The sequence below is a fragment of the Lutra lutra genome, chromosome 6 (assembly GCF_902655055.1).
Source record: "Lutra lutra chromosome 6, mLutLut1.2, whole genome shotgun sequence".
Taxonomy (NCBI): Eukaryota; Metazoa; Chordata; class Mammalia; order Carnivora; family Mustelidae; genus Lutra; species Lutra lutra.
In genome coordinates this window covers 130,245,236-130,270,736 of record NC_062283.1, presented here as the reverse complement: position 1 = coordinate 130,270,736, position 25,501 = coordinate 130,245,236, and the positions used below count along the sequence as shown (strand labels likewise).

Here is a 25,501-nt window from a genome sequence, read left to right as displayed (position 1 = left end):
ATGGGCAGAAATGCGTGCCAGGACATACAGTTGAGCAAAACTTCCCTTCTTTCCCGGCAAGGTAGACTCTGGGCCCATGGAGGCCGGCCTTAAAGCAATCTCCCAAGAAACACTGTACATACTTTCTGTGTGCATTTCCCTATCATTCACCGCACTATAAACTCATCAAAGCCAACACCTACTTCTACACCCATCTTATCTTCAACACATCAATACATTTGCTGAATGAAAGCAGATGAATAACTCAGATGAATAAATAATCCTGGCTATAGCCCAGGCAGCACACTCCCATGCCCTGTCCCAAATGATTACATCATGTTGGCCCTGGAGAGGGGCCTAGACCCCAGCCCAGGCTGTAGAAGCCTGCAACACGGCCAGCAATCCACTGCTGAGGGACCAGAACACCCACTCACTTGTGTTATCCAAAAAAACTTATCTGACTCAGATAATTTGCCGTATTTTTATTTCACCTTTAAAGGACATATAGATTAATTCCCCACAGCATTAGAAATCCCATCCGCCATAGACCTTTCAATAATCAGTGTCAAGACTGAAACCTGCTGTTAACATGAAAAGTGACCAGAAGGGGCACTTTTGCTCTCAGTGCCAAGAAATTGTTCATTCCAAAGACTTACCAAATTTCTTCAATGCCTATTAAAGAACTCAGCATATCAATCAGACTTTAATAGTTACAGAAAGCTGCTTTGGGGGCTTAATTTCCGAAGATATCCAAGTTTACCAAACGCCATTTACAGTCAGGTGCAGCCTGACCAGCGTCAAGACTGGTGCAACTGCAAATCCCCCTTGCAGCAAACTGCTGACAATTAAAGCCACGGATCCAGCTTCTCTGGCACAAAGCCACTTATTCCTGGAAACATATGCAATGGAACTCTTACCCCAAGTTACAACCATCATACAACCACTTAGAAAATTCAGGCCCCTTCACTCTAGATTATAGGGGCTGCCACCAATCAGTCATTCTCCAAGGTCTGGAGATTGGTAAGGCAACATGTGGCCACCTGAGAAAGTCTCTCACAGGTCCACTTCCAGAGAATGCCTCCACACTGGCCACAGTGAAATAAAAAGCCTTGTTTCTCCCTGGAGAATAATGCAGTAGTGTCTGAAGTGCGGAACCTGCCCAGGCAGGTACGGGCATGCTCCCAGACCCTTACGAGGCAGTCGGGCAGGTTGTCCTCCACCATAGTGGTGGGGACTATGGTGTCCACTAGGCAGCTCAAAACCAAGAGTGGCCCAACTGTGCACTTTCAGGTACGCTCCCTTACATTCTCATCCTTAACTTCCTCCTCCAGAAAATAAAGGGATAAACCAGATGAGATATCCAAAGCCTTTCATTCTGGAACTCATGCACTTTCAGGTACGCTCCCTTACATTCTCATCCTTAATTTCCTCCTCCAGAAAATAAAGGGATAAACCAGATGAGATATCCAAAGCCTTTCATTCTGGAACTCAAAGGCACCAGCAACAATTTAGCATTAATTTGCTTCCAGCCCTTCTCCTGGAAAATCCCTCAGGAAACAGGGCCCAGGTGAGATGGGATAGAGGAATGTCAGGTACATCAAGTGGGGCTCTCCAGAAGGGTGGTCTAGGTACTGAGGCTCAGAAGTGAGGCCAGTTACCCCTAATACAGGTGGTGAGTTAACAATGCATTGACCTACTGTACATTTTTTTTCTGGGCCTGTACAATTTTTTCTGGGTCAGACTTGGCTTTCCCACCTTGATGTAAAGGAGGTAACAGAAACCCAATGTCAAGTCTGCCCTGAAAACTGTCTCCTCAAAAAAAGAAAAGAACCTCACCTCTTCACATCTTCTAGAAGAGTCACTCATATCTACATGACAAAAACCTAACTGAAAGGTATTAAATAGGAAAAATGCATGACCTTACAAACAGCTCCTTTATTTTCTTTTAGGTCTTTGAGGGCATTTCTGTTTTCATGCAGAATGCAATATTTTCGTATAAAAAGTCCAGCCTCTCTTAAAAATACCAGTCACTGACTGAGAAAGATCTTTCTGGGTTCTTAAAACGAGATAAGAAGATTTCCACGCAACACCTTAGATGAAAAGCGGTCTCCCACTAGAACACAGGACTGGGAGTCCTGGACTTCCTAGCACGGGCTTCACCTTCACTTCCACTCACGAGGTCTAGGGCAAGTCACAAGTCTAGGGCAGGCCTGCTTCCCACATCTGGAAAACAAGACATTTAGGAGGGTCCCTCTAATCTAAAAGCAGCTGGCAGGCACTTGCTTAGCAGCTAGTAAATAAATGGTCTACGCCAAACCAAAGGCTGATTTCTCCTTTTTTTTCACGGGGGTTAAAAGTGCAAGGAAAATATTTTATCTCTATATGACAGTGAAAACTCTGTTTGTGTAATAAATATTCAAAAAATAGCCTCAATTGCTTTTAGGGCTTTTTCTTAGAGAGTGTACAGCCTCTATTTTAAAGTATTGAGAAATTTTATCTTTATCATTAATCTCTGGGAAAAAAGGGAGATACTTTATTTTTCATGCAGATGAGAAATACCAGACAACCAGGTTCTTTGAACGAAGTCTTGGCAGCAAGATGCAGACTATTTTTCATGGACAGCGTGATAACGGGAAAAAGATGGCACATACGGTTTCCTATTCCTCTCCTCTCATTCCTTTGCCCCTCAAACACCAGGACTTTGGGAGATTTGGTTTACAGACAGAATGCCTCTCCCACTTTGACAAAGAAAAAAATTATTCGGAATTCGGATCTCCCTGAAAGACACTACACCAAAACACGAAACATTATTACTTTTTTATCATTCCAGAAACACAAATAACTTTGCTTTCCTTTTTTTCCTTCCAGAATAAAAACTGCTATGGTTCCCTTTTCTCCCCGAAGGAGAGTCTCTATGGTTCCATGACAGACTGAAAGCAAACGGTTTACATTTTAACCATAAAATGTATTCACTGATGATATCACTTAAGCAAAAGTATGTATGTGTTTTTTATAATGTTCTTTGTAGAAATTACATAATAGCTTAACGGTCCCAAACCTGGCCATTGCTCCTAGTATTTCCTCACAATCAACACAACTACCACCCTCCCTCCAGCTTCTGCCAGGTATTTTTACTGCGCCATCACCCATGCTTCTAGATCCCTCTTTGCCAATCAGGTAATCACCCATGTCCACTACAACTTGGCCTCTTCCTCCTCAGGCTTCCATCGTTCAACACCTGCTTACTTCCGGTCACCTTCTTAAACCATCAGACACAATACCCTGGGGCTCGAAGGAAAATTAGGCCTAAATGATCCACTGGCTTCCAAAGCCAGGCCACGGAGATGTAGCTGTTCACCAGGTGGGGGAACACAGTTAGGCTGCTTCCACTTTCCCAGGGGGAGAAGGAGAGAAAACACAGTCCTCTCACATCTCTGTGTCTCACTTCTCCATCTGCAAAATAGGACCTGGGTCACCAGCCCTGGAATATCACTCACATCTGCTCTGAAGCCTGGAGAAAATAGGCAGTTTGCAGAGTTCCCATCCCTAAGAATAATTATACTTCACAGGAGTGCGTGTCTTTAAAAAAAAAAAAAAAGTCTGTTGGGTCTAATATGAATGCTTGTCTCCAACCTCACACTCAAGTCTGTTCTTCATGGGCTCTGCAAGAGTGACTGGCCAGGTAGAACACATCTGTCTCAATTTTAACACAAGATCATGCAAACTCCCCTCCTTTCTCTACTCTTAAACCCACTGAGAGATGCGGTAAGGAGGAACAGCCCAGGGAGGTCTCAGGCAGTATTATAAAATCAAAGATCCCTAAAGTATGGCTGAATCATTGATTTTAGAGTTGATTTAGTCAAAGCAGAGACATACTGATGCAGGTATGTCACCTCGATCACTTGCCAACCATATGGTCTTAGCCAAGTCAACCATCCTGTACCTCAGTTTCCTCATCTATAAAGAGGAAGTGCATTTAATATGCATAAAGCTCTTAGCAGCATCTGGCACATAACCAATGTTCAGTTAATAGTAGCTTTTAGTTATAGCCAAGAAAATGACAGCTACACCTAAGGCTGAGACTGCACGTATCACTTCAATTCACACCAGTGCAGACTGAAGATATACTGGTTTTTGCCCCTTTTGCGGGGAGGGGATAAAAGCTTTCCAGTGTCAATGTCAACTCTCCCCAGTTCAGCAGCATATACAAGTCAGGGCACAGGGACCTTCTTCTCCAAACCAAAGGCCTCCTCTACAGCCTCCTCGAGGGGATTTTAAAAGAGAGGTCAAGCAGACAGATGTCCCTTATTACCATCTTCAGATCTGGGCCACAGGAGCCAAGGACTCAGATCCTTCTGATCCTTGGGCTGGGAGCCAAGACTTCTAGACTGCTGCAAGGCAGGCTTTTTCTTATGCGCCTGACTGCTCCTTACGGGGCTTTGCTCCTCTGTAAATGCATCCTTGATGCCAGACTTTTTTCAAGATACTCCCCTTTCCCTGCCCCCAAAACATGGAAGCAATGACCCATCCTTTTGGGAAACCAAAATGGAAATGAATTCACACGTTTACACATTTCATCTGTGAGCAGTGACAGCTTTGAGAAACACCCCACCAGATGCATCTGACTGACTTCTGGTCTTAGAACACCCTAGTAATCTCCTGCGGTCCAACCCGAAATGCTGCTCACAGTGTGCATGGCACATTCAGGACATCCTCCAAATACCGGCTCCAGACAGAAGTCTCCTGATGCAGCTCTCTCTACCACTGCCTGAACTTTCCGATAACTCAACGTCTGAACCTGCCTTCTTGATCTTTCTCAAGAATCTTGGTGAATCTGAGAAAAAGAAACTTTTCTGGCCTCCCCATTCCCAGCAAGACACCTCAGATCACTGTCCCTCTGAAGCTTAGCATCCAAGCCCTGCTGTCTTGGAGAGAGCTTCCTGAAGGAAAAGCTACGCTACCAACAGCAGAAGAATTTGTAATACAAACTATTCCCGTGTTGTTGTTTCTTTTTAATGTGTCAGGTTTAAGAGTATTTATGAATCTCAGGGAGCGTTCTGAAGCAGCTGCTAAGAGGTCCTGAAATGAACTTCCAAGTGCGGCCAACCCACTGTTCTTTGCACTATTTATATTCCTAAAGCCATCAGCTATGTTTGATATGGCTGATCATGAGGCCCAGCTTAATGGACTACAGAATCCAATGATACTGACAGCAGGAATAACTTGTTTTGATCTTTACCTGGCTTCACCTTGTGGGAGAGGCTGTGCTCCTTGTAGGACTGTGAGCCAAGATGGAAGCCATCTCCTCACCACAGCGTCGCCTCTGACCTCATCATGAGAGCTGCATCACTTTCCTCTTTGCTTCACTCACCCTCCACACCGATTACACCCAGCACATTTTAATCTTATCTTTCTCCCACATGTCCCACGTCTGTCTGTGGATGAGTCACTGTGACTACTCCCCTGTCTGATGCTAGTCTTAAAACTAAGAATGCTCCCAAAAGACCAAAACAAACAAGGGGAAAAGATCACAAAACAAGAATCCAACCTCAATGCAAATCCTTAGAACATAATACATGCAGCGGGAGAAACATTTCGCATCCTCTGTGTACCTGAGCAGCTCCTTCATCATGGACATCCAGGAGAGAGGCTGGTGTCCCCGCCCTGTACAGAAAACTACACAGCATCCAGGATCTGTGGCAAGTCTACAATACCCAAGGGGCTACAACCTTTGTTACATTTCAGCAGATACCACCGTGAGATGGCTGTTCACCTTCTCCCATTCTTGTCAGGGTTCTGAAGCCCAGGGGGCATGAGAATTTGATTTCTGACTCCCAATCTGTCACCAGAGGAATTCCAGTCTTAGCAAATGACTTTAAGCAGGGCTTCTCAACTTCAGCTTGCAGAATTACCTGGAGGCCTTGTTTCAACACAGATTGCTGGGTCCTGAGTTTCTGATTCAGTATGCCTGAGGTAGGCCCAAGAATCTGCATTTCCAAGTTCCTAGGTGATGCTGATACAGCTGACCTGGAGATCACACCTGGAGAACCACTAGCTTAATGCGTCAGAATATGGTAGATCCCCACCCCCGCCCCCGGATATCAGGTTAGTTTGCACAAAAGAAGAACAGTAAATTTATGTGTCTCAGTGTTCAAGTCTCATGCAATGACTTGAACATGACTCATGCACCGTCTCTTTTTACAAATTCCTGAAAACTTTAAAATATGTTAATTAGGGTCCAGTGGAAACTAGAAAAATAGATGGGAGTTGGAAATGTTAAAGAAACCACATTCATTTATATAAAAGTAAGTAGAGGAGGAAATCCTAGTTAAACACAGTTAAAAAACGATGCCCTTGTCTTGGGAACCCAACTGTTCTCTTAGAGCCCAACTAGACAGCACTCTTTTATATGGCGCTCCCAGGGAGCAAACTCTACTTGGTAATCTTCCCATGGAGGAGAGGGTAGAAATAGGTCTAAAAGTCAATTCTAAAACAGTTGCTAACTTCCACCGCCAAAATCTCATTTCTCTAAGACAATGGTTCTCAGCCCTATCTGTATACTGTAACCTCCAGAGAACTTCAAGAAATGTAGATGCCCAGGCCCCATACCTAGAGATTCTAACCTATTGTTTCAGGATGGGACCTAAACACAGGTGTTTTCCAAAGCTCCCCAGGTGATTCTCAAATGCAGCCAAGGCTGAAAATCACTGATGTAGGAGAAAGATCAGAGAAACGGTAGGTGGATAGGAAAAAGAGAAGGGTAGTAAGTCCCCTTTACATACTGTCTAATGACATAAAAGGAAAGAAAAAAGAATGGGAGAGTGGCTGGGAGTGACAACAACAGGTAAAACTGAGGCTCTGAAATTCTGAGACTGATCTAAAAATCAACCGGATTGTTGGCTGTTTCAGGTTCAAAAATCAGAAATGGCTACACGATCAAAGAACCACATTTGTCAAAGACTTGGTAACAGTCCAAAGGACATATCAGTAAATCCTTATAACAAAATATTTTGTTTTGTTTTTTTCAAGAAGAGTTAGTAACTAGGGACTGGAGGCAAACAGCTTTAACCTCTCACAAACAAATCATCTGAAGGTTCAACTTGGAAATCATGTGCCAGAAAATCTACCACCCTGAACAAAATTTTTAAAAAATTTTTAAAGGGGAGGCAAGAGGAAGGAAATTGAAATAACTCAGAGCACTTGATAACTGAAATTATCTTCCCAGTAACCACACTGACAAAGGAGTTTTCAAAGTTGTAAAATCATGTGATTCAGATGATAAAACCAAGTTATTTTCTTCTCTTCCTTCTTGACTAACATAGATGCAGGACTTAACAAGCTGGAAAAAAATGTTTGAAAGCGTTATAATCCTCTTTAAGGCAGAATGATGAACACAAAACAGAACACAGTGTTGGTAGTCAATGGACAGAGCAGAGACTCTCAAGAGCAGGTAACACAGACAGACATCAGGTAGAATTATCTCTGCTCACACCAACAAACAGGTCAAACACTGGGAGCCCAGTGACAAAAACTCAGATGTATTTCCACTGTGCTAACAGTTAAAATCAATTCATCAATTTACAATTTTTGATCTGATTAGAAAACTAAAATGTGGATAAATCTGTCTTAAAAATGAGAGCTATAATTTTCAATTAAAAACACCCATTTGTTAATTATTTTAAAATCAATTTAGAAGCCATAGTTTTCACTAACGCTGCAAGTTAACTTTCCTAATTTCATATATGATACTTCAGTTATTCCGTACTAATTACCCACAAATTAACTCAAAGCATTCCCTGATTCTGAGACTATCAGAATAAACCTCTCCCCTCCTCCTGAAGCATGCCCTATGAAATGATACCTATGGTCAAAGTGCCAAACTGCACCTTAGCAACTAACGTGAAGTTCAGGCAAAGCCAAAAGCATGACCCAGAACACACAGACTTCCAGCCTGAATTAAGACTCCTTCTTGGAAAGGGAAAAGACTAGCAGGACTGCTTTAGATATTCAGTTCAGCAGAGGACATGCACCTATTCAAACAGAAGGCTGTAAGCTTATCTTTATTGGACAGGGTTGGAGATAGAAGGCCTGATCTAGGCCACTAATTTCAAGAAACACTATCCCAGCTCACCTAGGAAGTTATCTATCAGGAGCCTAAGAACCTAAGTGTGCCAAAGCAAGCACACTCACCCTGGAATCAGCTCGAAGAGAACCTTAAAATAATCAGGCCCACAATTTTCATACGCTCATTCTGGGCTCCTCAGGGTTACACAAACGGTACACCTAATCTAACAGCTCACTACTCTTTTAAACAAATTCAGAATGTTTGGGCTCAAAGTTTCAACGTTTACTTTTTAAAAAGTTATCTTACTGAAAATTTAGTCTGCGGTCTGCTGTTTATTTGCAAGATGGGTGCAGGCACACATGGCAAATTAACGCTTTTAATGAGACTGTACGGAAACCATGAATAAAGACTCACCCCTTCTCATTCTACCAACTGGGAGGTTGACGAAAAGGGGGGTACCCAATACAAAGATGTAAACGTATGGCGGTGCCTGGGTGGCTCAGCTGGTTGAGCATCAGACTCTTCATTTCAGGTCAGGATCTCAAACCCTGGGTTGCCTGGGCTCCAAGTTCAGCAGGGAGTCTGCCTGGGATCCTCTCCCTCTGCTGCTCCCTCTGCTTGCATGCCCAGGCACACCTGCACATTCTCTAAAAATAAATAAATAAATCTTTAATTTAAAAAAAAAAAAGGATGCAAATGGGGTGCACCTGGGTGGCTCAGTCATTTAAGTGGTTGCCTTCCACTGGGATCATGATCCCAAGGTCCTGGGATTGAGCCCCACATGGAGCTCCCTGCTGAGCAGGGAGTCTGTTTCTTCCTCTGCCTCACCCCCTGCTCTGTCTTTCCTATTCTCTCAAATAAATAAAATCTTTAAAAAATAGATGCAAACGTATGAAGGGTGAGATTAAAACAAATCCTTGATATGGAAATAAATGCTGGCAGAAGTCCCAGGACAGCTATCCTACGAGGTAAAAACTCTAGAAGATCTACACTAACATGGAGTTTTAAATTAGGTTAAAAAGTTTTTAAACAATTTATGAGAAGAACAACTTCTAATAGAGAGGTCTAGAGAAAGAGTTTTACTTTATAAAACCATTACAGTATTACAAAAAATTAAAATGTATCAAGTTTTTAAAAATATTAAAATTAAAACTTAAGAAAAGAAGAATTGAGCAGGACGCGTTAAACATCACTCAGCTGAGCTTAATATGAAATATGGAGCTGAGGCAATTATCTAGATAATTTATGATGAAAGAAATATCATCTTAAAAATCAATTATTAGGACATTTCAGCCTAAAAGCAGTTTGAGATTTGACTTATATGAATTGATGACTCAACTATCCACTTGATCTTTCTGAAGCCATACCAGTTTCAAGACATTTAACAAGTTCTACTGGATATAATTTTATGCCCACCATAAACTTCAGGTTTCTACCCAGAATTGTATCTTTAAAAGTCCACTGTGGCCACTGCCACCTTCTACTGCAACCGCCTCCCGGCCCATCACCCTCCCCAGCACCCTGGCTATACTCAGTTATCAGGCAGAACCATTTGACCTGCTTCACATTTATCATAGTGTCTCAGTCTATCTTCTGGACACTATCCAGACACAACTCACCTATCTTTACTATGAAATGAGAGTTCCAAAGTTTTTTCCAACACACACAGGATTAGTATTCTGCTAGCCATGTTTTATCTTAGGGCACAGAGTACTACACTCCCCTAGCCAATTAAAACCATCATTTTAGGTCCTACCCATACATATCTTTACGTTAAAGATAAAAGCAGTAAACTTTTCAGGAGAGATAAACACTTTAACCCAGACAGCACCATGCACCATGCAACATTTTTTGTCTCTGTCTTGGCAAGCTACCTGCCTTTAAAGCCGACAGTAACCACATTGCAAAGAGTCAACCACCACACAAAATATTTTAATACTTCAGTCACGAGACCTGATTCAGCTGGCAAACTTCTGCCAGGAACTTCTTACAAGTTGTTTTCCCCCTGAAATCTGCTTTTCTTGGTGGTCTTTTCTCCATTCGTCTACCTACCTGAAGCCTACAGTATAACAGAGGCACAGATGCCCTGTTCTCCCAAAGCAGAAATTGGTCAGAGATAACAGCCCAACCCAAAGGATATCTCCATACTATGTAGCACTCTATTAGTACTAAATGTAACAACACTTTGCATCTGACCCAGAGTAAACCATGGCCAAGCAAGGAAGTGACTATCAGAAATGAGAATCACCAAACCAGCAGGTTTTTGACAGAATTCTCATGCCATTTCTTCTACTCTCCCACTAAAAGCCAGTCACAGACCCAATTCTTAAGTTATTAGCTAATAAAATCAAGGAAAGGAGCCGAAATCATGGGTCTAAGTCCACTCTCCTAGCAGCACACAGAGAGGGTTACCTCAGTCGGCCACATCTCGGCAGACAAGCATTCGAGACGGCACTATTCCAGAGGATTACTATGAGGATTTAGTGGTAATACACGCAAAGATGTGGCACACGGCAACTTTTAAAATGACAGCCGTTTTCTAGAAGTACAAACCTGCAGTTATATTAAGTCATGGGGATGGAGAATACAGCCTGGTGACTAGAGTCAATAATGCTGGACTGCAGGTGCGAAAGTTGCCAGGAGAGTAAATCTTAAAAATTCTCATCACAAGAAAAAAATTTCTGTAATTATGTGTGGTAATGGAGGTTAACTAGACTTTTTGTGGTGATCATTCTGCAATATTATACAAGTAGTGAATCATTATGTTATACACCCGAAATTAGTGTTACATGTCAAATTTACCTAAATTTAAAAAAACACACACAACCCTTCCCACCAAATGAATCACAGCTATTTAATTTCATTGTTGTACATCCCCCACCCAACCCAAAGTCCCACCCACACTCTAGGAGGCAGAAGAGCATAGCAGAAAAGGCAAAAGCTCCAGAGTCAAAGAAAAGTCTGATCCCAAATAATTCCTTGAACCATTTCTTGGTCTTTAAATCAGGACTTACACTGAAAAGCCTACCATGCAAGAACAATATCAGATGTAAAAACCCAACTGAGCATTCGATGCCCATTGCTCAATGAATCATAGCTACTACTGTTATAATTACTTATGCCTGGGCCTGAAAACGTGGTTGTGTAGACTCCTTTTTATTGTAAAAATCATCCTGGCTCCCCTTCCCAAAAATATCATTTTGAATATAAGATGAACCAGCACAATTTTGATTCCTAAATACTTCAGAACAATTCAACCCAAACACCTACCAGGTACCTAGAAAGTATCTGCTGCTACTTCATTTTTTTTTTTTAAGATTGGTTTTCTTTTTGCAGGTATGTCTATGAACTAAGTTGTGTCAATTACACCAAATTATGTAAGACAGGTATCAAGATCATTTTTTTTCCCATTATGGACATCAAATTACTTGATTCAATGTCTTTGATGTATTTCTTCAACATCATTTGCTCTGTTTGATATACATCAAGCAACCAAATATATGGCTCCGTTCTGGTACTATCTACGTTGTTCATCTCCGTTCTGGTACTATCTACGTTGTTCATCTCCGTTCTGGTACTATCTACGTTGTTCATCTCCGTTCTGGTACTATCTACGTTGTTCATCTATTCTTATGTCAGCGGTCTATGAGGACAACCACTCTGTGTTCCATGCTTCATCAGGACAGCTGGGTTTTTTGGACATAAATGTACACAGAGGAGACATAAGCCTGAAGCCTCAGGTGTGAGAGACTGAAAGTCCCTGAACCAAGCCTAGGAGGAGCAGAAGGGACTCCAGAGAGATTCTGGATAGCCTTACTACCATCACCAATGACAATGAACCTTATCCCCTCAGGTCATGGCAGGAAAGAAAGGATTCTTCTTCAACACGACCCTTCTGCTAAGGACAGTAGGTTCCTCTTTCCCCTCAAAGACTGGCTGTTCTAGACCAAAACTCTCAGCCAGAACTCATGGGCTTACTATAAACCTCAAGCCCACACTCCACAAGTACAGCCATTCCACCAGCTTTAAGAAATAGGCCAAGAAATAAATTCAGTAAGGGGGGGTGGTATAATGAGGGGGAGCCCAGGACACATTAGAAATGGGAGAGAAGAAGGGGCCCCTGGGTGGCTCAATGGGCTAAGACCTCTGCCTTCGGCTCAGGTCATGATCCCAGGGTCCTGGGATCAAGCCCCACATATGGCTCTCTGCTCAGTGGGGAGCCTGCTCCCCCCCCCCCGCCTCTCTGCCTACTTGTGATCTGTGTCAAATAAATAAACAAAATCTTGGAGAAAAAAAAAAAAAGAAAGAAAGAAAGAAAAGAAATGGGATAGAAGAGAGTAGAACAAGTTCTAGTAATTCTGAGAAATCAGGTGAATTCATGCCTCCCTTCTATCCTGCCCAGCCAAATGAAGTAGAATTTTAAATGACATGTGAATGATTAACATTTTAATCTAAATAAAAAATTCGAGGGGGGGGAGGCTCGCAGAATGGGTAAAAGTTGTCAAAAGGTACAAACTTCCAGTTGTCAAATAAGAGACTAGATCTTAAAAGTTCTAATTACAAGAAAAAAGAAATTTGTAATTTTTTGTGCTGATGGACCTTACGTAGGCTTACTGTGCTGAATATTGTGACATACACAAAAATTGAAACAGCATGTTGTATACCTAAAACCAATGTTATATGTTAATTATACCTCAATAAGAAAATAAGTAAAACTCTATATTCTTATCCTCTGTCTGCAAACCTGCCTGTCCCTCTCTTCCATCTCTATGCTTTTGTGTCTGTTTCCTAAGGTTACCATAACAAATTCAGGGTCTTCAAATAACAAAAATTTATTCTAGCTAGAGGCTAGAAGTCCAAAATCAAATTGTCAGCAGGGCCATGCTCCCTCTAAAGGCTGGGAGAGCATGGCTAAAAGCTAAAAGAGGCTAAAAGAGGCTAAAAGCCTCTTCTTAGCTTCAGGTGGCTCCCAGCAATGGCCAGTACTCTTGGCTAGTAACCGTTTCACTCAGTCTCCATGCAGGCTTCTCAGCACCTAGTGCATCTTAGTTGTCCTCTCCTCTCCTTATAAAGACACTAGTCATTGGGTTTGGGGCCGACCCTAATCCAGTACAACTTAATTTTAACTCATTACCCCTTAAAAGACCCTATTTTTCAAATAAGGTCACATTTTGAGGTTCCAAATGGACATGAATTTGGGAGGACACTATTCAACCCACTACAACTCCCAAATTAAAATAAACCATGACAGTGGGGCACCTGGGTGGCCAAGTTACGTAAGCTTCCGACCCTTGGTTTGGGCTTAGGTCGTGATCTCCTGGTCGTGAGATGGGACTTCTCAATCACCAGAGTCTGCTTGGGTTTCTCTCTTCCTCTCCCTTTGCCCCTTCCCACCACCACACACAGGCACACACAAGCTCTTTCACCCCTCCCAAATAAATAAATAAATAAATTTTTAAAAATAAATAAATACATCACCACCACCAAAAAGTGATGGGAGATGACAAATCACAGCATTACAGAAATATCAAAAAAATTTCAAAGTTATAATCACCAGTAGACTACTTCCAATCTTAATTAGCAAAAAATGTACCTTTTGCCTTTCTATCAACAGTGAGAAACTGTGAAGTCTTGGAAAATATCAGAAATCCTATTCAAGGGACACCTGGGTGGCTCAGTTGGTTGGGCATCCGACTCTTGGTTTTGGCTCAGGTCATGATCTCATGGGTCTCAGGATGAAGCCCCAAGATGGGCTGCACCCTCAGTGGGGAGTCTGTTTGAAAGTTTCTCTCCCTCTAACCCCCAAATTGGCACGTATGTACTCTCAAATAAATAAAATCTTCACACACACACACCCCAAAAAAAGTCCCATTCCAAATAGCACTAAAAAAAAACAAGAGTCCCCTGGCCCAGACACTTGACATAGAAAAATCTGGTATTAGATATAAACACATATATTATCAGGAATGAAACAGCAAAAAAGATGAAAGACAGGGAAGGATATTTTTCAGTTACAAGTGCTTTCATTTAACTATCTGGGGATGGAAAGTAGACCATGGGTCACAGAAGACCAAGGTTTCCTTTAAAAAAAAAAAAATTACCTTAGGTTTTTAACAGCCTCCTCCCCAAATTACCTTTTTCTAATGAGGATATAAACCTACATGAAAGCACGATATATCATAGTTCTTTTTATTTTAATCAAGGTATTATTTTAGCTTTCTAGGGGAAAAAAATACTTGAGATGAGCTTTAAGACTTGTGTACTCCCTCTGCTGGCTCTGAATTTAAAGTGAATTATCAATGGCTTCAGGAGCCAAGTTATTAATTTCACTAGACATCTAAAACACAATGAAAGATATGATGCGGATTCTCCCCCAACACACATACACAAAGGTCTTCAAAGAAATAAAAAATTCCAAACAACTACTAAAAACTGCCATAGGCTGGATTTAGCGTAGGTTTACTCCAAAGGAAAGCTAATGCACTGCATTTGTTTGGAGCAGGAGTCACTTCCTGCATCGGCCTTGCCCCCTACAATTGTGCCACCACTTTTCCTGGCTCTGTGCGCACCTCTCCACAGCAGGACTCGGGTGCATCTGGATACGCAGGCATGATCCCCTAGAAGATAACCTGGCTTCTTCATCATAGGCAATTACTAGAAGGACCACAGCCCATAAGGGAAGTTAGTCCATTTCACATTATGTTATCTCGTAATGGTAACTGACAAACTGCAAAGAAAAAGTCCCAAGATTAAAATCTAAAAAAGTCTGAGTAGAAAGTGAAAGGCACGCTCCCTGGAAAATCCCAGCCTGAAACATGCACCAGTCATATACACTTGTGTTTTATCGAGAAGAAGTGATACATCACAATATTCTATGGCTGCCTGCTACTGCTTTTTCCAACTGGGGAAATTGTGATACGAAGAAGTGAAGGCTGTCTGGTTAAGGATAAAATGACTAAAGATACTAAATCTGTTGGCGTCACGATGCCATCAGAATTGGGGTTTTCTATCATAATCACAGCCTAAACCACCTATTTAGAAAACTCTTGACTCGGAAGAGCTACACACTGGCCCAGAAAAGATCCACTCAGAGAGTGCTTGCTGTCTCTTCCTCCTTCATACGTGACTTTCATTTTCCAATCCACAGATAAAAAACTCCAAGTACCTCTGGGACTTCTGCCTCCAAAGCAGAACATCGTCGGCAACTGAGTTTTACACAGCAGCTCTGCTCCTGTAAGAAGTGGTAAGTGAATTTCAGGCTGAACAATCCTATGGTGACCCTTTCCAAACAGTGCATATTGACGTGGCATCAGTGGGGTACACACAGGAAACAGACTTGATTTCAACTTTCTCTGAATGAAGTCATTCCTAGATCAAGGTTCTCCTCAGTTTCTGTGATGGGTAGTGACTGGCACTAATGAAGTTTTCAGGGACTCTGAACACGAGGAAACAAGACAATGCAAGAAATGCCTTGGATGGCAGAGCATCCTTTTATGATTATACTATATCCTATCAACATTAATGCGAGGAGGTCCAAGACTTCATAGCTACAAGTATCCAAAACACTCTGCACATGATGTCACCTCACTCCCAAGTCACATCATCTCCTTTCAGTCTCAGAGTCCCAGAACAAGGCTATCTTTATGGGCCGAGGACATAATGATTCAAAGAACAGCTCCGAGTATCAGAAATGTTTTTGTCTGGTAGACATATTCCATGCTTTGGAGGCTCTTACACTGTCCTTGGGAATATGCAGGAGTCACAGAAAATGACAAAAGAAATAGGTGGGAGTCCGGGTTGGGCATGGTAGGGTGGGGTGGGCTTAAGACAGACGGCTTTTTCAGCAAGGTTAGCTGGGAACACCGATGGAGAACGCTAAAAAAGCAACACAGCTACTCCTGCATGAGCCAGCCTAAAGGACAGAGGAGGGGAAGCAGAAGCGAGCAAATGAAGTAAGAGTTTGCAGAAATGGAGGCACTGACACGAACAGCTGTGAAACCACAATGGTTAACAGCAGACAGGCCAGAACTCTGCTGCCCAGGGCTCACGCGGACACACTCTTCGCTGCATCGCTGCCAGCTGCAGGTTCCTGAGCCAGTCGCTCACATGCTCTTGTCCTGCTTCCTCACCTGTAAAATGAAGCAGTTAGATGATCTCCTAAACCTCTTTCAGTTCTAAATTTGAGGCAAGAAGCAATGTGGATGAGTCAGCTGCATCGAGGCTCCACCTCCACTCCAGAGGGAGGCCAGTCCTACACCAGGCCCCACAAGACAGAACTGGAGACCCCAACTCAGGCTAGGGCCACAGGTGTGCTCTAATCCACATGGCCCTGGGAAAGCCCCAGCTTCTCCCAAATAGACCTAAACCACAGGAGCCATGCTCTAGCAGCCCTGCATCTCCAAAGCAAGCTAAAGACGACCTGCAGAGAATTCAAAACCAGCTCCAAGCCAGAGTTCAACACCAACTTTGCCTTTTGCCAGTAACTCCTCTGCAGAGAGCTGAAGCATCGAGGAAAGCAGAAGTACAGACACGAAAAAAAGGCAAAGACAATAAACAACAATGACAAGTTCACAGAACACAGATTTGCATGTTTATTTTCTGTCTTCCTCCAACAGAACCTGAATCCTGTGAACTGAACGTCATCTGCCTCGTGCTACTACTATATCCCTGAGACCCAGCAGAATGCCCTGTGAGCGGAATGCCTTTGGTAAGTATTTGTAGAATGAATAAAAGGGCCTGTGATGAAAACAGGTAAAAAGGTTTTCTCTAACTTGTAGTCACTTACTGTATACTAGCTATAATGTCTGCTGATACTAATCCACATACACCTACAGAAATCTAGAGATAAAATCCACCGATGTGCATCATTCTGAGCTCCCTCTACAGCAGCAAAAAGGCAAAGTGGCTCTTCAGGACTTGTGATACAGGAAAAGGTCAGGAGCAAAATGAGAAGTCAAAAATCGGATCGAGTCTGTTCCCCCACAGGCAAGATGGGTAAGATATGAAAATAAAATAAATTCCATATTCTCTCTAGCCCTGGGAATCTAATCTTGATAGGCAGTGGGTAAGTAGGGTGCCCTGCCAGAATGTACGGACTGAGACAGTCTTACCTTTGCATTTTTATGAAGATCGTTGGATGGACGGTGTTTGCTAAGCTTTTTCCAGACCAAATAAATGACTTTTTGGTAGGACAAGGACTCTTCATTAATTTTCCAAATAAAAATATCTTGCAGGTTTTAAGTAAGAATCATGCATATAAAAAAGTTTAACTACAAGATGTTCTTCTATGGTGTCATTCTCTTAAAATAGAACCCTCCTAAAATCTCCTAAAAATAAGTCTGCATAGTTTCATTTCATTTTCTAAGAAGGAGATAAACATATCAAAACAAACACTTAGCTTCTTTCTTAAAGAGTCTCTCTGCTACATAGGGCTCACAGATCAAAGTTAAAAAGGGCCAATTTCTTCACTTCATAGGTCGATGACACAGCTTTGAAAAAGAGGAAAAACAGTCCCCCTAGTGTACTGCTGCTGTACGAAGAGGAAGTCTATTCGTTGAGAATCACTGACGAAGACAGTACTGCCAAAGGAAATTACAAAACAGCATTTTGGCAACATAGGCCAAGCAGAAGACAGATTCCTTACACACGACCATAACGGGCCCTTGGGTGAGTTACTCTAAGAGGTGACTGAGGCCAAAATTACAAGCCAACATGGAATTACCACAATTTTGTCATTTTGAAATTTTAAAGACATATTTTTTAAAATCAAAGTTGGAGTTAAAATCACATTTTCTTAATCCAGTATTGTTGGGAAGGAACTGGATGCATTAATCTAAAGGCCAGTGAACATCAGCAGGCATTATGTGGCAGGGGGCCCTCATCTCTTTACCCTGGGGAGAAGCTGTAAGAGCACACATTCTCACAGGAAAGAAGACATCGTCTCTTGCCGAATTACCCTCCACAGGAGCAGCGGCAGAAGTCGTCACACACACGAGAACCTACATTTGTGAAATTGTGAGAAACAGCACAGAAACTCAGGGCTGCCTCATGTAATCATGTCTAATCCCCCGGGAAATGTGGGGGTGTGAGGAGATGGAGAGAGATAAATAAGCCTTAACAGGTAAACCCTGGAATCCTAGAGGTCTGCCCCACAACGGGAGGAACCGAGAGAACAGAGCAATTTAATTAGGGGTGGTGCAGTGCAAATAAGCTTAATCTGAATTAAAGGAAATGTAACCTTTTCCCCTCTTAACCACATCTGACTATTCATTTCTACTTTAATGCCTGAGGTAAGGGAATCTGTGAGATAGCCATCACCTCTCTCTCTGGCACAATATGTATCCGACAAACCTAGAACCCGAACCAAGAACTTCCTCCTCTTGTTAAAACGCTATCTTTTCTGCCCCCTTTATCACTTCGTAGTTCCTAAGTACAGTACTGACAGACGGCATGGCTATACAAATGTGATAAACTCGATCAGGCTCCATTGATATTCCTCTTTCTGATGCTAAACTAATAACCAAAACGTTTTTAGACTGAGAGGCAAATACGCTTTTCAGGAAAGCATCTTCCACTTATGTAAGACTATCTGTTACTTAGTAAAAAAAAACAAAAAAACAAAAAAAAACACCTTTAAAAAACTGGTCAATTTAAAGAGGAAAACAGGGTGATAAAGAATAAAAATCTCCAGAACTACAGCTAAATACCTAACTAGCTGTGTGATCTCAGAAAAGTCCTTAACTTAAAGAACCAGATTCTTCACCTATAAAATAAGGGAGTTGAACTATCTCAGCAAACCTCATCCTGGCTGAATGTCGGAATCACCTGAGAAACTTAAAAAACAAAAATAAAAAAGAAACACCAATGCTAAGCCCCAGACCCACCCAATTAAAACCAATTTTCTAGGGGCGACTGGGTGGCTCGGTGGGTTGAGCCACTGCCTTCGGCTCAGGTCATGATCTCAGGGTCCTGGGATCGAGTCCCACATCGGGCTCTCTGCTCAGCAAGAAGCCTGCTTCCCTCTCTCTCTCTCTCTGCCTTCCTCTCCGTCTACTTGTGATCTCTCTCTGTCAAATAAATAAATAATAAAAAAATCTTTAAAAAAAAAAAAAAAACAATTTTCTACATATGGATAGTTTTTAAAAAGCTCCCAGGTGATCCAAATATGCAACCAGGGCTTCAAACCACTAGTCCTTATTCTGATCTCCAAGGCCTCTTTTCTAATTCTTTTATCCTCTAATCTTAGGGTGATAATTCTGGTGACAGGATCTCATAATGTAATAGCCCAAAAAGCCACAAAAGAAGTTAAGCCCAAACCCTGCATACTGTACCATTGTGCACACAGGACTAGGAGAGGTAAACATGAATTCTAGACATTTTTAGAAGTTAAAAACCCTAATGCATAACTCAGAATGAAAGTAGTGTGGTTTAAATGCACAAGCATGCTCTCAAAATGACTAATCATGATAGGAATCGACTCCTGAAACTTGGACGCATGGAAATGGGTCACAATTAGCTCCTGACCTCTCCCTTTTCCCTCTTCTTCCACCCCCACTAAACCACAAGCACAAAAAAGGCTGGCTATTAGTCATAATCGGAATATGAAACCAGCCCCAGTTTCAAAGGGCTTTCTTCATCATCAAAGATTTGGAAGTTCCTGCATGGGTGCATCTTTTGATGAAGGTCATCTTACAAAAACTCTTTAACTAAATTATATCCCCAGTCTTCAAGGATTAGGTGCCATGTGATACTGAGAAATAGAACTGATGTAAAATCTTAAAGTAAAAATAATTCTACTTACATAAAATAATATTTTACTTTATGTCCTGTATTAAGCATACTAAGGCTTGAGTTTCAACTTACAATATTTCATAAGTTTTAAAGAGAGATTAATTTAACACTCTGTGTTGACTATACTTCAACGAAAAAAAAGAGAGAGAGAGAGAGAGAGAAATGAGATAGCAGAGAAGGAAAAAGAAACCATGAGACACCCCCCCCCCCAAAAAAAAGGTTAAGGACATAAAACCACAAAATTTAGGACTAGGCCCAAAATCTCTATTGCAAGTCCCACTAGCTACATGAAAATACAATTAACCAAATCACAATTCATGGCTACATTTGGTAATACTACTTTCCCACCTAGATTTAAAAAAAAAAAAAATCAAATGCTATTAGCGGTTACTCTCTTTAACTACAATAACAAGAGATGTTATTTGTGGGATTAAACTACTTGTGTAAACTTAAAAATCAAAGGAAAAGTGAAAACCCATCCAACATTAAAAAAGTTAGTTAGCTAACTTTTAACTAGGTTAGCTAACTAACTTTTAACTCGCAGATTCTCTGCACCAAACTCAAAATACACAGGACTAATTTCAAGTTGAGAAATATGAAAAATATTCCAAACGCCTATATCCATTTTCTTAGACCCTGAAACTCACCCCTTCCTGACACTGTACCCTGGTATTAACAATTTGCTATTCACTTGGAAACTCAGTTTTAAAAGATATCACAGTAGCACTGCTTTGAAAAGGAATTCATGCTCAAGCTTTCTGTAAATGGCCCTCATATCACACAACTGGCATTCCTTTGCAAAGCTATAAAATTAAATCAAATGTAAGATTCATAATGTCAGCAGTCGTTTAAGAAGACAGATATGTGGAATAACTTCAAAGCACACGTTTTGCTTTTAATGTATCTCAACAAGTCCTCTCCAATAGGAGCCATTAGAAATTTGAAAAAAAAAAACAAAAAAAACAAAAAAAACAACAACAAAGCAGATACTTTGTTTGCAAGGTTTTTCTTTTTTTTTTTTTAAAGCAAATTAAAACTCTGAGGATTTGGGGGGGAGGTGGAATGGATGAGCCTGGTGATAGGTGTTAAGGAGGGCACCTATTGCATTGAAACACTGGGTGTTACACACAAACAATGAATCGTGGAACACCACATCAAAAACTAATGATGTACTGTATGATGACTAACATAATAAAAAAAAACTAAATTAAATAAAGCAAATTAAAACTCAACACACTAAATTCTCTAGTTTTTTTCACATATAGGTTCCTGTGTTCCAGTTCTCCACCAAAATTAAACTGTTCTTTCTGTACACACCTACTGGAACCCAGGAAGATGCAGGGCTCCCCCAAAAACCCTGAAAGGACTGAAGGAGGAAGGAACTACCTCATTAATTAAAAAAAAAAGATAACTTGCAAATAGAAGCAACTGATAAGCCATATGTGTCTCCAACTGTACGGGACTCCTCTGCCTGGTACAGACACGTTCATGTCTTGGGGAAAGAGGCTAGGAGGATGAGGTGCAGGAAGAGCAAAGCAGCTGGGTATCAGCAGCGGAGCAGGGGCACAGGAGTTAATCTGTTTGGATGCCCAACTGCAGGAAGTCATTACATCATAGGCCTTTCCACACCTCTCTCCCTACCACGTGCCCCAAGAGGCTGAAAAGGAACAGTAGGGAGCCTCTCTTCTGGTTCACTGGTAGGTAGAAGCCATTACGGCCCAGCCCTGACACCACACCTCTCTGCCAAGAGCCAAGGTGAAGCTCCAGGCCTCAGTCCTCCAGACCTGGACCCGGCCTCAAACCGCGCCAGAGTCCAAGCCTCAAAGAGAGCAGCAGGTGTGGCTGGTCCGCCCGGAGGCCGCCAGGCTGGCCCGCTCCAGGGCTCTGAACATCTCAAGTTCGGGGGCAGGCTTACTGGAGAAACATCTCTAAGGAATAAAGGTGTCAACACAGGCAAGGAAAGACATTCAGCCAGGAAAAGGTTTACTAGCACTGCTTTTTCTAATGGGATCGGTGTGCCTGTGGGAACTAACACCCACAAGCCAGAAACTTCGACGCAAGGGTTTTCATCCAGCTAGTGACAACGACCATGCTCTGTAACCGACTGGAAACCACAAATCCAACCCCTCCTCCAGGTACCAAGTCCCAAGCACTCCCCCATATCCTCTCACTGCACCCGCAGAGCCCTTCCCGCATCCCCACTACGGCTGATTTCTACTTCGAAGTAAGACCTACCTCGTCTGTGTCGTCCCGGGAATCCAACAAATGCACTCCCGTCCGCCAGTCCTTCCCTCGCCGGTATCCCTCGCCCCCTCTCCTCACCTGCCCATGCCCGAGGCTTCCTCGGAAGCCTCCTTTCCCCGCCCTACCCTCCGTGGCCGACCCCAGGTTCCCCTCCTCTGGGGGTCACAGAGATCCCCCGAAACCTCACAGCGTAGGCTCTCGGTGCCAACCCATCTCCCCAGCGCCTGCAGGCGCGCTCCGACGAATCGAAGGCGCGTCTCGCACTGCGCAGGAGGCCCGGCGGGTCCGGCCGCCTGCCCAAGGTGGGTACGCACCTTCCACCCCGCAGAGCTGTTGCTGTCACCCTTATCCTTGAAGTAGGGCACGCAGCGCACCATCCACTCGTAGATCTGGGACAGAGTCAGCCGCTTGTCCGGCGAGCTCTCGATGGCGCGAGTGATCAGGTCGGCGTAGGACAGGTTCCCCCAGGCGTTCCGCCGCGACGAGCATTTCCTCGGCTGCCCCGAGCCCCCAGCCGCCCCCGGCTGCGGCGGCGGCAGTGGCTGCTGAGGCTGCAGCGGCGTCTGCGTCCCCCCGCTCAGCGCGCCTGCCGCGGGGGCTGGCCCAGAGCCGGGGTCCTGCCCTCCGGGAGCCAGCAACCGGGCCGAGTCTTCAAGGAGCAGCCCGGAGCCTAGCGCGCCGCTCCCGCCACCGCCGATCGCCATGGCCGAACCGGCCCTACCGCTGCCGTCCTCGTCGTCTTCATCGTCCTCCTCTTCGGGGATCATGGAATCGGCGGCCGTCTCCCCCGAGGGTTTGGCCGGGCTCCCCTGGAGCTCTGGCCTCTGCAGGGGCCACGTACAGGAGCGCGGCCGGCTCTGGGGCTCGAACTCCGGGTCCAGCTCCACTTCGAGCGGAGACAGCGGGGCCGGGGAGGCCGGTGCCTCTGCCATCTTCGCCGCCCGCCCGCCCGCGGCTCGGGCTCTCGCGCTCTCCTCTCGCGCCGGGGCGGGGTGCGGCGGGGGAGGGACGGGGGCGCCGCGAAGGCTCGGGCTCCCAGGAGTCGCTGCCGCTACTGCCGCCGCCTGGGGAAGCACGAGAGAAGAGAGAAGGAGAGTTGGTTATCCCGGGCTGGAGCCCAGTCCTCCGCGACTCCGCGCCCGCCGCCGCCGCTTCTCGGCCGCACGGCGCCCGCCTCCCAGAAACAGGCAGACCTGGAGACGTGCGTCCCGCGAACCTGGCGCCGCAGACACCGCCCCCTGGCCAGGCCGCGGGGGAGCCGGGAGCGAATCGACGGGCTCGCACGGGGCAGCCCCCTCCCCCCGCCGCCGGGGCCGCCCGAACTGCAGGTCCCTCCTGGGCTAGGTGGCTGGGCGGGGAAGAAGGGGGAGGGGCGGGGGCGGGGGGAGGGGCGCGAGCCGCGCCTTTAAAGCGCGCAGCGGCCAGCGCTGGCGCAGCCGAGCCGCGGTCGGAGCCCAGGCGGGCGTGCGTTTGTTTATGTTTCGCTCGGGCCCGCTCAAGTGCCTCCCGCGGCGCCGCAGCCAAAGTCTGTGGCGTCTTCCGCTCTTCTCCTGGTCCTCGGCCCTGCCGCCTCCGCGCCCCCTTGTACCCCCTTCTCCCCGCCGAGGGGCCCGAGTCCGGGGACAGCGCGGGCAGCCCCCTTCTCCCCTCTTCGCTCGCGGGCCAGGAGGACGAACGTAGGTCCGAGCGCGGACTGGCTCCTGTCACTTCCAGAAAAAAGACAAGACGGGAAGCAGGGGGGCAACCAGCGCGGCGGGTGTTTGCAAAGGGCCGAGCCAAGCAGGAACGACCACTTTGGGGGTCTGTGTGGTTTATTTGCCCGCAGGCGCTGTACCCTCCACCCCCTTCCCAGGAAAGGACGGGGGGAGGGGGCAAGTCGGAACATAAATCTTCCAACAGGTCAGGAAGCGCCAAGTCTCCCGGGCTACCAGAAAACCCGGACCAGCACGTTCATCACCTCCTTGCTCCCGCTGCTGCCATCTTGACAGTTTTCCCCCCTTCACTCAAGTCCTTTAAAAATACTAACGGGAGGGAAGGGGGACGCGCACACCGAGTCACGGGGAGGGAAAAGGGAAGCGCCTGGCCCAGCTCGGAAGCAGATCCGGAGTCACCGGGAAGGCGACCGCCCCGCTGCACAGCTCCGGCGCCTACCTCAGTTCCTTCCCTTCAGGGACGAGGGGGGAGGACGCACAATTCTGCGCGGACCCGGGGCACGGCGAGGAGGGGGCGCGCAACCTCGGCGAAGGAGAGGCGCTCCGGCCGCCACCGCAGCCCGCCTAAGGAAACGCCTGTCAGCCTGCGCGCCGCCGCCTTCCACATTCCTCCTCCTCCTTTCCACGAGCAGGGCGGCCGCGGCAGCAGCACAAAGTTATAGACACACGCAGGGTGCCTCAACCTAGACTGACGGCGGGCGGGCGGGCGGGTCCCCGCCCAGGGGGAGGGCTGGGCGGCAGGCCCGGGTGTGCTGTGTGTGTGAGTGTGTGTGTGTGCGTGTGTGTGTGTGTGTGTATGTGGGCTCGCTCGCGCGCGCGCGCCGCCGGGCTCCGCGGGACTGCGGGCGTGGGTGTCAGGGAGCGCGCGGCGGGCCGGGACCGGGCGGGCTCCCGCAGCCGTCCCCGCCGGGCTCCCCCTCCCTCCCGAGGGCCTCGACGACAACAAAGCGCGGCGCTGGCCTAAGAGAAAAGGGAGGGGGAGATTAGAGACCCAAACGCTCCACGAGCGCAGTCGCGTGGCCTCTCAGACTCCGGGCAGGGCGCCTGATACCGGGGGTCCCCGGCGGGCGCGTCCGTCCCCGGGGCTCTGGGCCCGCCCTGATGTCCGGTTCCCGGTTAGAATCGGACACCAGGTAACACGCGAGATAAGATGCTGACCGCAGATCGCAGGAATTACCACAGCGTGGAAATACAAGCGAAAATGTTGGTGCCTCACAGGACTTCGATAAACTGATGCCTTCAGATTTGATCGGGCACCGAGAGGTCTGCAGCCGAGTCTCTCAACCTAGGACGCCCGACGCAGTGGTTCACTCTCCAGGGATTTCACGGCAGAGAAGGGGAGAAGTGTAACTAACTCAGGAGAAATGCAAATTATTCCCCATTCCTAAACGCAAGAGCAGATTTTGAACAATTATGAATGGGAAATAATTTGATTCTAACTCGTAAATGACTCCAGAACGGCTACTTGTGCATTTTTGAGTTTTTAAAAAAGATAACTTCTTTAGGTTTAGACAAACATCTTAAGAGTCCTTATACTGTCAGTGTCTAAATTGTTCATTTGTGCGCTAAGAATGCACTACCCGCGACACGCACACCAAAACTCGATCCACTTTGGTTCATAAATATCTTTTCCCCCCTTTTTTCTTAAATCCTTCTAAGTCACTGGTGATATCTCAGAATCTAAAGCTCGCTCCTCAACAACCCAATACAC

The 25,501-nt window shown here is 45.2% G+C and overlaps 1 protein-coding gene across 1 annotated transcript in view; it reads right to left on the bottom strand.

The window, feature by feature from the left end:
• The window catches only part of FOXO3 (forkhead box O3), a 119,285-nt gene extending 95,874 nt beyond the window's left edge, over window positions 1-23,411 (bottom strand). Inside the window, 2 exon segments of the mRNA XM_047732069.1 lie at window positions 22,393-23,142; window positions 23,272-23,411. Coding sequence (XP_047588025.1) covers window positions 22,393-23,010 — 618 coding nt within the window. The 5' untranslated portion in view covers window positions 23,011-23,142; window positions 23,272-23,411.
• Window positions 23,412-25,501: the final 2,090 nt, after the last annotated feature.